We start from the raw sequence: 11,994 nt of genomic DNA on the forward strand, positions 1-11,994 counted from the left end.
TCTTATACTTTTCTCGTTAACAAATCAACGGCCGAGATTAAGTCGCTAATCAACGGCTAAGATTAGATTTGGCTTGATCCATGACTTTTGGACCATTCTAACACAGTTTTATATTAATTCACATTAATATTTTAATTTCCCTAAGTTTAGACTTAAGGACTCCATTAAAAATATGAATTATTTTAATATCTCCCAAACTGTTTAGAATCTGCCCAAACCCTTCCTGGGTATTGGAGACCTCATGTGCCTTAGTCTCTCCATCGATTTTCGTGGCTAGCGCACATCCGATGCTACCCCAAATCAACACTCCCTCTTAGCAAGGATCGTGCTCTAGTAATACGGATCAAGTGTCGGTAATACCGAGGAGAGAATGAACCGTCAGATCACTTCATGTCTAGAACATATCATGACCATCGGATTGTAAGTTAAAAAAGTACATAGTAAAGAAACAAACTTTACCTAACTCTACACTAGACCAAGTTATACTTAACTATTTCCTATGTATCGGAATATCCTAATAGGAAAACCAGTGCAGCTATCTGAGGGTTTGATTTATTAAGCAGTTTCAGAATACAATCTGGGTGCCAAATCCCGCTCACCCAACTAAGAAAAATCTCAGCAGTAGTACCTCTCCTTCGGACACAAATGCTACAGCTGAAACCCCGGATAAACACTCCGGCAGTGCCTTAGCTCCAATCTGCCCCACGAAAAACCCCAGCGTTAGCCTCTAGGGACTGTGTCAGCCTCTTCTGCCCTCTACGTTAGCTTTCCTGGCAAATCCAGCAGTTCCGGTTGTTCTCGACAGTTTCGGCTTTTGCCCTCTACATCAGCTTTCCTGGCAATTCTGGCAATTCTAGCTATTCCCGGCAGTTCCAGCTTCTGCCCTTTGCCTCAGCTTTCCCCGCTGTTCCGGCTGTTCCTGGCAGTTCCGACTTCTGCCCTCTGTGTCAGCTTTCCTAGCTATTCCGGCTATTCTCGGCAGTTCCAGCTTCTGCCCTCTGCGTCAGCTTTCCTGGCTGTTCCGGCAGTTATAGTTGTTCCTGGAAGTTCCGGCCTTTACCCTCTGCTTCTATATTAACTGCCCCTCAGTTGCAATTCCAGATTACTCTCTCAACTTTCTCAGCAAACCCAGCCCCAGAAAGTCGAAATCTTGATCTCTTCGTGTGTTCCCCAAGTGACCCTCAAGCCTCCTCTTATACTTTTCTCATTAACAAATCAACGGCCGAGATTAAGTCCCTAATCAACGGCTAAGATTAGAGCTGGCTTGATCCATGACTTTTGGACCATTCTAACACAGTTTTATATTAATTCACATTAATATTTTAATTTTCCTAAGTTTAGACTTAGGGACTTCATTAAAAATATTAATTATTTTAATATCTCCCAAACTGTTTAGAATCTACCGAAACTTTTTCTGGGTATTGGAGATCTCATGTGCCTTAGCTTCTCCACCAATTTTCGTGGCTAGAGCACATCCGATGCTACCCCAAATCAACATGTATTTCATTGTGCTATCAGGTGCTTATGCTTGTTTTTCCTTGGGCACACTTGGGTATGGATTATTGGGTGACTTTGAAGGAGGAAGGGTTTTGACTATAGCCGTATTTCCTCACCTTAATGGGGGATTAATTCTCAACCCTAGTCGCATGGGATCTCCCCTACTAGCTTGTAGTTTCAGGATGGCACTACTTGGGAACCTTGATCTTGGTAGCACAGTTTTGTTTTCTTGTTTCATACTTTTTACTCCCCTTTTCACATTACATGCCCTATTTCATCATCTTACCTAATTGGGTCCAGAAGGCTTTGGTACTCCCCTCCCCTTGTCCACATGTCTAGGTTGGGCTTAGAACGTTGCCCCAGAGATTGATGCAACTAAAAAAAAGGATAAAAGCATATCATTGCCACATGCAAAAGGAGATAGTACCACAAAATGAAAAAGATGATCGAGACAATAAAATTATCACATGGGCAAAATCCAAACATGGGCTCTACCCCCTATCATTATGGCCATCACCCTGGTTCCTACGACCCATATGAGTGCCCCTTCCATCATTAAGGAACCCATGCATGTCCCAACCCCTGGTGGGTGATGAATGGCCCCACCTTAAGGGGGTAATCATTGCTTACATAATACACTGCATGCTCTCATCCCCTGGAACCCTGAGCAGTATAATAAAAGAGAAAATCAAGAAAATGCAAAAGGAAAATGAAGAAGAGTGGAAAAACAAACGCTGAGGTAACTCATGTACCACAATTGCTCCCTCCCACATCTATACACCCAAATGTGTGGACATCCCTCATCATTACCACCCTTGAACCCATGGCATTTGGCCTTGAGACCCCTGTGTCCCAATCCACCTCATCATTATTCACAACCCCTACCACTTGAAGGATGTACCTTGGACATGTCTTTCCCTTTAGGAGTTGGGAACGCCTAATAGGGTTGTTTATTAGCCACTCCTACCTAGGGAGGCAACATCATTACATGCTCAAAGCCCCAAATTTGGAAGGGAAGCCCATTATGAAGTGTCATTTGTGCCCGGAATTGACAAGTTTGGTTCACTTAGATGCACTAATGAATTATTGTACCTGATGGTGAGGAGACACATTGGATCTTATGTGTAATTCGCAGGTGGTTTCATCATGGGTTGGTCAACTTAACTAGGGCCCAACCCCACCAGAGGATCATATTGGCACTTAGGGGATGTGTTGAGAGTCGTGGGTTTCCATCATGTGACATAGCATTATCTCATGCCATGAGCAGCCTCAGCACCTTCAGCAGCTTGTCCATTGCCCCACAGGCACATTATATGCAAGATGATGCAATTGGACCAGTAGTGCCCCTAGTTGGCTTAGCAGTATATATAGGGTTTGGCAGTTGATCCAGGGCCCAAAGGAGGCTTGTCTCATCCTTGAGACATGGGAGGGAAAGCACCATCCTCTGTGCCCTCATTTGTAGCAGTCTATAGGCTTATTTTTCATCAGGAGACCCATGAAACCATTACTCGTGCCCCAAAGCCACTTTGGAGCACCACATGATCATTTACATGGACATTAAGGGGCCAACCCCTTGTCCATCATTTATGGAGCCCTCTCCCTCACCAAGCACCCTGAGGACTCAACCCGACCTTCCAACGACCCTTCTAGACCCCGATTTCATCATTTTGGTTCACTTATGGATGGCTTCTCCATCACTTTACGAGCTACCAGCCCACCTACCTAGTGGGCTTGTCACCAAGGATTTGTTATTTACACATTATTTTATAATTGTAGGGGCTATTAGGCTAATTTGAATTAGGATAAGGGTCATATAAATAAAGATTACTCTCATTTGTGAGAGATCATCATCATCACTTGGATTCTTCTCTTGTAAAAGAACTCACACATTTTCTTTGAAGACTATTGGAGATTCTTAGATGCATTTTGACATTTGGAGCTGAAACTTTCAATCTTCTTTGGAGCTATCTCATGATTAGTGGATGGATATATTATGTTGTCATCTCATAAGTGCTTGTTGAATATTTTCTTGGAATTATGTCTAATGTATGGAATTGTTGCAAATAAGTTAATGCTATTGTGTCCTAATTGTTGAAAATCATTTTTGGAAAGCTTCTTGGTTGGCAATTGCATATGTTATTCATTGTATGGCAAATGATGAATGTTCCTAGTGGATGAAATTTTGTCTTTTTTCCATAAAACTCCATAAATCATAGGTGGGTAAATGTTAAAGGTTGGTTCCTAAGCCAACAATCTTTAGCCTCCTTAAGGACATTTTTGGCCAATTTTAAATCATCTAAGACTCCATAGCCCAAAGTACTAGGCACTAGTCCAAGAAGTTTGGTGATCGACTCTTCTCTTCTCCATATCTTCTCCTAAAATTCGGTCCCCTCAAGGTAGAGCAGAAATCTAGGGTTTGCAACGATTTTTAGGGAGGTGATTTTTCAGGAATCTAAGGGTCCACACATCAAGCTTAGGGTCTAGGCTACCTATGCTCCAAGTTTGGTGGGCATCCGCCCAAGTTTCATCCATAAAACCTCTTGCTCTAGGTGCCACTCCAAGAGGGAAAACCTAGGTCTCTCTCTCACCTTGGGGACTGCTTTGAGGGGTGTATGAGCTTAGTACTCATTGGAATAAATCATAAGAAGCCCTTTCTCCTCCCTTGCCTTAACCTAGCGAGTACCTTGGAAGCATTTCCTCCACGCTTATTCATAAACCCTAGGTCTAGCGCAGGCCTTCCTCAGGGCTTTCAAAGAGAGTGAAGAGCCTTTTAGAAGTGTTAAATCATCACATAGAACTCCTTTGAGAGGTCCCACCTCATCCTCTAAAGTCTTGACTTTAGGAATACATATTACCATTACGTATCTTAAACCCATGGTCTTGATCTTCTCTCCCCAATGTATTTCTTGGAGAGCGTGTTAGCTTCTTTAAAGCATCAAGCCTTTATTGTGTCTCTCCTTGAATGGGTTTTGCGAAATCACTTAGTCCCTAGTTATTGACATATCCATTCCATGTGATTTCCTAACTATCGGGACTCCTCCCATTAGTGAAAATCTGTGAAGAGAGGGGGACATTGACTGAGGTGATAGTGGGTCATTGTCCCATTGTTGTCACTTAGTCTAGTGGTTGTCCCTTAGGTTTCCCCTCCTAGGGCCTTGTTGGATTGTGTGGTAACACCTCTATTAGCCACTGGATTGAAAAATGCACCAGGACTTACTAAGCCTTCTATATATAATCATATGGTCCTTTGAACTCGTTGTCTTGGATTTATATCTTGATTCTTATCTGACCGAAAGCCCTAATTATTGAACATTTATTGGGTGAATTTTGGAGTAGAACCCTAGGGTGTTTTGGCCTAGGACCACTTGGGTTATTTAATCCTTGAGATTTGTGGGGAAGCCTCCCTTTTGGGGATTACATCCGACCATAGAATGGCAGGGGAGTAGTTACTAAGGTAATAGTGGTGACAATTCCCATTAATGCTCTAAATCTAGATTGCTTAGTGAGGCTTTGCACAAAAGTGCTAGATTTTGCAACAACACTTAACACGATATACGAGTTCCATTATCTCAAGTCTCTTATCCCTCAATAAAAACTTCATAGGAATCCTAAGTTGCAGTTCTCTAGCAAATCTAGTATAGAACCTCTAGTGGGTCTTAGTGTGATGAATTTCTCATCTCAGAATAGATGAACTTGCCCAATGTTGCTTGGGAGCGGGAGCGGGAGCGGGGAGCGGGAGCGAAAACCGGAGCGGGAGCGACCATTTTCAGAAGCTCCCGGTTTGGGAGCGAATCCGGGAGCGATTTTTTAAATATATATATATATATTATATTTTTTAGTTTTTGATACATATATGTCAACAAAAACATGTAGAATGATGAATTAGACATAAAAAACATAAAAAAAACATAGATTGATCATTGAACCATATCACATCAATCATCTAGAAATTATAATCGTCATCAACCATGTCCACAAGTTAGTAAAATACATATTACAACTGCAACATATTGAGTCTCGTGAATCATGATTCATCAAATTCAATCTTAAAGTTTCAACTTCAAGCTTTCAAAATTGAAAATTCAATAACATTTATCATCATTGATCACCAAAGTTGTACTTGTAAGCTAAGTAACTAAGTTTAACCATTACAAGAAGTAATATCTTAGATATTTCTAAGTCCTAACTTCTAACTGTTAACATGATATGAAATGTTATAAATTTATAAAATGAAACATGAATAATGAAATGAAATGAAACAACTTTTGTCTTTCACGAAGCATCATATTCATAATTCACAATCAGTACCAATGATTAATAATTGCCAAGGCCCAACTTCAAACTTCAAATTTTCATTGTCACAGTGATATATTGTTTACAAAAAATATCATTATGATATGAAAGAGTCAAGAGTCAAGAGTCAAGGACTCAAAACTCAACAGTTATGAAAACTAAAGTCTAATAGAAACTAAAAAAGACAAGTAAACTGTAAATCTACATGTGGCCCTTGCCACGAGAGTCTCCAGGAGTATGAGCAGGTCGTGGTGGTCTTCTAGGAGTCTCCCGCACAGACCGACGACCAGAACTAGAACCTCCACGTGAGGGTGTAGATGGCGGTGGCGACAGCAAAGGAACAAGACTCGAACCTCGAGCATTGCTACTGGATGGTGGAGGTGGAGGTGGCATGGCTGCTACAGCTGCTTCATCTTCATCCCTTACAAGTTCCTCTTCCAGTTCTTCAAGATGTACAATGCCATCCTCCAAATTGTCATCCTCTGGGTGATTGTCCCAAATTTTATATGTGGGATCCTCATAAGCCCGATCACAGTAATGACTCAACAACCTCAAGTTGTAATGCACATAAACCAAGTTTTTTGCTCGGTTTTCATTGAGTCTGTTTCTTTTCACATTATGTATGTAGCTATAGGTGCTCCAACACCTCTCTGCAGAAGAAGTATTTACAACCTGTGAAAGAACTTTTTTTGCCAATTTTGGCAAAAGTCCCTGGCCGCCATATGTTTCCCACCATGTGAGAGTATCAAATCTATCTATGTCGTCCATTGCATGGAAATTACCATACAAGCCAGTGCCACTGAAGTATCTGCCTATTTCAAGGCGCACAGCGACACATTCCTTCCTGTCAGGTACCAACTTTTCTAATGCTTCCAAATATCCTCTAGTTACCTCTGCATCTAAATGGGGTTTGGTCCTAACCTCACCCCCTGGTGCAGGTTGGCCCAACCAAGATGTAGAGTAGTATTTTGGCGTGGAAGATTAAGTCTATTCCACCGTTCACACACACAATTGTGAATCAGATTGTACAAGTCGGGATCTCTGTTATGAACAATATCTTTTATTTCCCCCAACATGGTATCCATCTGCTCATACACCTCGCCAATCACTGGTTTGTCTGTATCTGCAAACCGAATCATGTGATAAATGGGCTTCGTGAAATGCAATACTTGCCTCACACTTGTCCAAAACTAACCATCAAGAGCAGCCTCCTCCACCAATTCAAAACTCGCCTGTCAGCTGCATTTGTAGCCCTTTCCTTTAATACCTGCTAATGTGGACTTGATACCATGCTAGCCAATAACTCTCTTACCTTGAAAAGGCGTCTGAAGGTGAGGTAATAGCTATCAAATCTGGTCTTCGCAATATTCAACAACTCCAATCTCGAGTGACTGCGGAAAAGGCCATGGGTATTGCTATGATTTGTAATAAATTTTATCATTTGTTTGCCTTTCTTGTACAAATCACCAATCCATTGGTATTGTGCATTTTTGTTTTTGACAACATCATGCATCAGAAGGTTCAATGTGTGAACCAAACATGCAGACCAAAATATGTTGGAGTATTTATCCTCAATAATTGCTCCCGCTGCCTTACAATTAGGAGCATTATCAGTGATGACTTGGATGACATTGTATGGCCCAATACGGTCAATTGTTTCAAGTAATGCTTCTGCAATGTTGATGGCGGTCCTGAATTTGTCTGAGTAATCATGTGCAGTTAGAAAGATGGGACCACTAACAGACACAGCAAGAACACTTATCAATGGCTTGCCTTTTACATTTGTCCATCCATCAGATACAATGGACACCCCATGGTCAGTCCAAGAACTTGTCATTCTATTCAAAGAATGTGATATTTTTGCTTTTTCATGATCAAGGCCAACGGTTCTTGCCTTGTCGTACCCAGGGCTCTTGTATCCTTTAGGGGCATCATTTATGGCAGAAACCATTTCGTGCCAATAAGGTGAGCGAAGAACATTGAATGGTATCCCACATGCATAGAGAAACCTGTAAACTTTTGAATCCACATCATTCCTACACCCCTCATCAAGGAAATCTGATATGGTTCTACGCCTTAAACCTGATGACCCTGTGCCTCCATATCCACTGCCTTGGGAGGATGCTGAAGGAGTTCTTTGTGATTGTGAGCTTGGTTCAAACAAACCCCTTGATTTTTTTTATTTGTATTGGGCTTCCTCCTCTTCCCTTATGTATTTGGCTCTATCCGTTGTTGACACCACTGGACAAGTTTTGATTCCTATTTGTTTGTCTCCATCCCATGGCCTTTTCCCGCAGAGGTGTCTTCTAGCACGGGTGTATGAACCTGTGTAACCATTGTCGCAATGGGGGCAATGAAATTTATTGGTTCCACCCCCTCTCCCTGTTTCAGCCATGTTAACATATTTCCACAATGGGGTTTGGTCTTGTTTAGTTTTTGAGGGTCATGTTCACCCTCCTCCAGCTCCTCCTCACCAGGGTTTTCATCAATTCGATTTTCTCCAGCTTCTTCATCCCCCTTTTCAGTTTGGCCCCTCCGTTTTCTACTCTCCATCACCAAAATAACCATAAAAGGGACCAAGAAGAAGAAAATGCCAAGAAATATAGCCAAGTCCATGGTGTTTGATGTTTGTAGGATTTTGAATCTGCAAATTAATTTAATTTATTGGGATTAATTAATTTAATTTAAATTCATGATTTTTAAACTAAATTAACTAAATTACTACCGAACTAAATTAAACTAACTAAATTACTAAGTTACTTATCTCTTTGCAGGGTTGCTCCTCGCTTCTCCTTGCTCCTTTGCTTTTGCTCTCCAAGAAACTCAACTCAATGAAGTGATAATGAATTTTTTTTAGGCCCATTGGGCTTTTAAAACAAAACAAAAAAAATAAAAATAATAAAAAATAAAAAATAAAAATTTAAAATTTGATTTTTTTTTCGGGTCTGCGGAATTTTTTTCTGCCGGATCGCTCCCGGCGCCGCCCGAAACGCTCCCGGAGCAATTTTTTAATGCTCGGGAGCGATCGCTCCTGGGCTTAAAATTTTGGTCCAGGAGCGACAGAGCGATCGCTCCCTACAGCGCTCCCGAAAATGGCAGGGAGCGTAAATTTTTTTATCGGGAGCGGGTTCGAGGGGGGGGGGGCGCTCCCCCGCAACTCTGAACTTGCCCAAATGGTAGCAGAATGGTCTAGTAATCGTTGTAACTTGTAAGGGCAAAGGAAGACCAAAAACTTGAGCCAAATTGGAGAAAGGACCTAAGCTGAATTTTCCTTATAAGAAAATACCATTAAAGTTCTTTCGCACATTCACTGCATTGTTTTAAGGACTTCTATACAGTGGGCATGTTTAGCAGATTCAAACAGAAGGAGACATTTAGTAAGGCTCCTGAAACAAATGACCTTCTAGCCATGAAGCTTCTAGCTTTTCTTAACCCAGCTATTGATGACAACTTCTAGAGGTACATGACCCAGAAAGTACTGCACTAAAATATTATGGTACAACTGCTGTAGAGCCCTAGCATAACCTTGTTTAGTGTGAGTGTTAAGACTAGACATGAAGGAGAGGATCCTATTATCAAACACAGATGGATGATGGATTACCTTGTGGTATGCGCTGGGGGTGAATTTCCTTACTTTCTTTTGCACACCATGTCTGACTTGACTCTTAATCGCCTCCAGTGATAAGTGCATGTCAGGGATGCTGTAGTAAGGCACTTTGATGTCAACCTTTCTGAGCGGCACAAGCTTGATGTCGGATAATTTCAAACACACATTGGAAGTAAGAAAAAATGGCAGGATGTTAAGGGGCTAAAGTGGAACCCAGAGCATTGGCTATTCAATCGTACAAATAAAGTGCCATTACCTCTGAAGTTTGCTCTCCCTGGTGTAGAGCTCAGCTCTTTTCTCGTGTTCTGAATATTGGAAACTTTTGTATTTATATATTATTCCTGGAATGTACTCTCGAGCTCTGGAGTTGCTCATCCTTCATTAAGGAAATAAGGAATGATGTAAGCTTTCCTAGAATATAGGTGATTGTGGCATGCTTAGTTTCTTACAAAAAGCTTTCTACTATTCTGCATCAATGACTAATTTGATTACCAATATTTGTAGGAAGCAAATATTTCCTATTGTGGTTTTATTCTAGTACTATGAAGGACATGTTGTAAATAGTACATACATTGGTTAATTTGTGAAGATTATCATAGATGTGCACTGGCCATTCTGAAAGAGAATATAGGTGATTGTGGCATGCTTAGTTTCTTACAAAAAGCTTTCTACTATTCTGCATCAATGACTAATTTGATTACCAATATTTGTAGGAAGCAAATATTTCCTCCATTGTATTGTGGTTTTATTCTAATACTATGAAGGACATGTTGTAAATAGTACATACATTGGTTAATTTGTGAAGATTATCATAGACGTGCACTGGCCATTCTGAAAGAATCAGTCTCAATAAGGAAGTTTGTTTGTGTTGTTCAATTACTTGTAGTGCTATGCAGTAATAGTTCTTGTGAAACTGGTCTGCTGAAGCAGTCATGCCAAATGAAATTTTGTATCTGCTAAACAGGGGCATGCAAATTACAGAGGCATTGCGGCTGCAGATGGAGGTCCAGAAGCAACTGCATGAACAACTAGAGGTATTTGATTTTTCATTGAACAATTTGTGTTTGGCTTTTCTGCATGGCCAACATTATGGCCTTCTGAATTTCCAGTGTATTCTATTAAAGCTTGTGGATTGGTGCAGACCCAAAGGAATCTACAGTTGCGAATAGAAGAACATGGAAGATATCTACAGAAGATGTTCGAGGAGCAAACAAAAGCAGGTAACTTATTCAAAAATCATGGTCCATCTGCAGCTGGTTGCAGTGATCCATCTCCTGAAGAAACCTCAAGCAAGTTGTCCAAGGAAGAATCTAATGCAGGACATTCTGAGCCAAATTTGGACACTTCAGGGAAAGAAAAGTCAGTGTCTGAAAAAATCACAGCTTCTAGAACTTATGGAGATGGACAACAGCCTGCCTGGGACCATCATGAATTCACTCCAGATTTGGAATTTCAACCGGAATCACCACTTTCAAAACGGATTAGAATAGATGGTGATATACAAGATGTAGACTGACAGGTAAAGCAGCCCTCAAGTCAGTATATGTTAACAGTTGACAACCCGTTTAATCTTTTCCCATGTTGATGGAAAAGTTTTGCCAAGTATTACTTCTCTGTCAAGGCTTCTGAGTGAAAGTATGTTGTAACAGCCCCAATTTAAGCCCCATGAGCAGCAGTCATGAATACAGTAGTTTACTACTAGTGAAAATTGCGGGGAGTTTTATCCAAGCAAGGGATCTGCCTGCATCAAATTTAGTGTTTTACAAATGGAAGGTTTGTGATTTATTTCTACTAGTGGGCATGGATCCAAGCAATTTCATTCAAATTGGCAAAGGCATTAGCTATAGGGGCTTGCGCATACCATCAAAGAAAACATGTTAATTTTATGACACTGGTATTTTGAAAGATTATTCAACTTGTAAAAATCATATCCTTGATTTTCTTTATAGAGTTCAAAAAGATTTCAGTTTAAAGCATTTTCTGATGTGTTTTTAATATTAGTAATTACTACTTCTGATTGATGTAAAAGTGAGGTAAGGAAACAGATTCAACAGCTCTTACATTTTTCTCGAGTGGCTTTCAGAATCTTCTGAACGTCAACATAAGGTTCTTTAATGACTTGTAACGCAGAATATGTAAGCCGGTATTGTATTTGTTGACAAATCTGTCTTCCGTCACTCCTCGAGATTATTCAGTTGTATTTTAATTCAAAGTACTATAGGAAGTATAACTGAAATCGTGGTGCTTATTAGTGATTTCTAATTTGAATCCCTGTTGCTTAACAACGATTTCAAGGTATTTGAAACCCTGGTTCTTTGTTCTGTCTTGGTATTTCTAACATAGTATGGAGCATTGGTAATCTAGAGTGTTGCACATATGGCGATAATATCAGAATTATCGCCAAAAAGTGTTGATATTATCGCCGATATTTATCGCGGTAAGTTGCTGATTTGAAATTATCGTGATTCACGATAATTTAGGTAATTATCGCCATAATTTCAAAATTATGGCCCCGCTCCGTTAAATTTGGGCCTATTAACAATTGTTTTCCCTTTGAGCCTAATTTTTCAAAGTGAGTTAGATGATTGAGCTGTGAG

At 40.5% G+C, this 11,994-nt stretch overlaps 1 protein-coding gene across 2 annotated transcripts in view; it reads left to right on the forward strand.

Moving 5' to 3' along the window:
• Positions 1-11,633, forward strand: part of LOC149173928 (myb family transcription factor PHL6-like) — a 310,280-nt gene extending 298,647 nt beyond the window's left edge. For both annotated transcript variants that reach the window (XM_089424797.1, XM_089424798.1), the window contains exons 6-7: positions 10,362-10,431; positions 10,539-11,633. In XM_089424797.1, the coding sequence (XP_089280923.1) occupies positions 10,362-10,431; positions 10,539-10,913 (445 nt within the window). In that variant the 3' untranslated portion in view covers positions 10,914-11,633. The remainder of the gene's footprint in view (positions 1-10,361; positions 10,432-10,538) is intronic.
• The last annotated feature ends 361 nt before the right edge of the window (positions 11,634-11,994 follow it).

Source organism: Pinus tabuliformis, chromosome 4_2, assembly GCF_031772625.1.
Source record: "Pinus tabuliformis cultivar Carrire ecotype Pingquan chromosome 4_2, CPIR1, whole genome shotgun sequence".
In the NCBI taxonomy this organism is placed as follows: Eukaryota; Viridiplantae; Streptophyta; class Pinopsida; order Pinales; family Pinaceae; genus Pinus; species Pinus tabuliformis.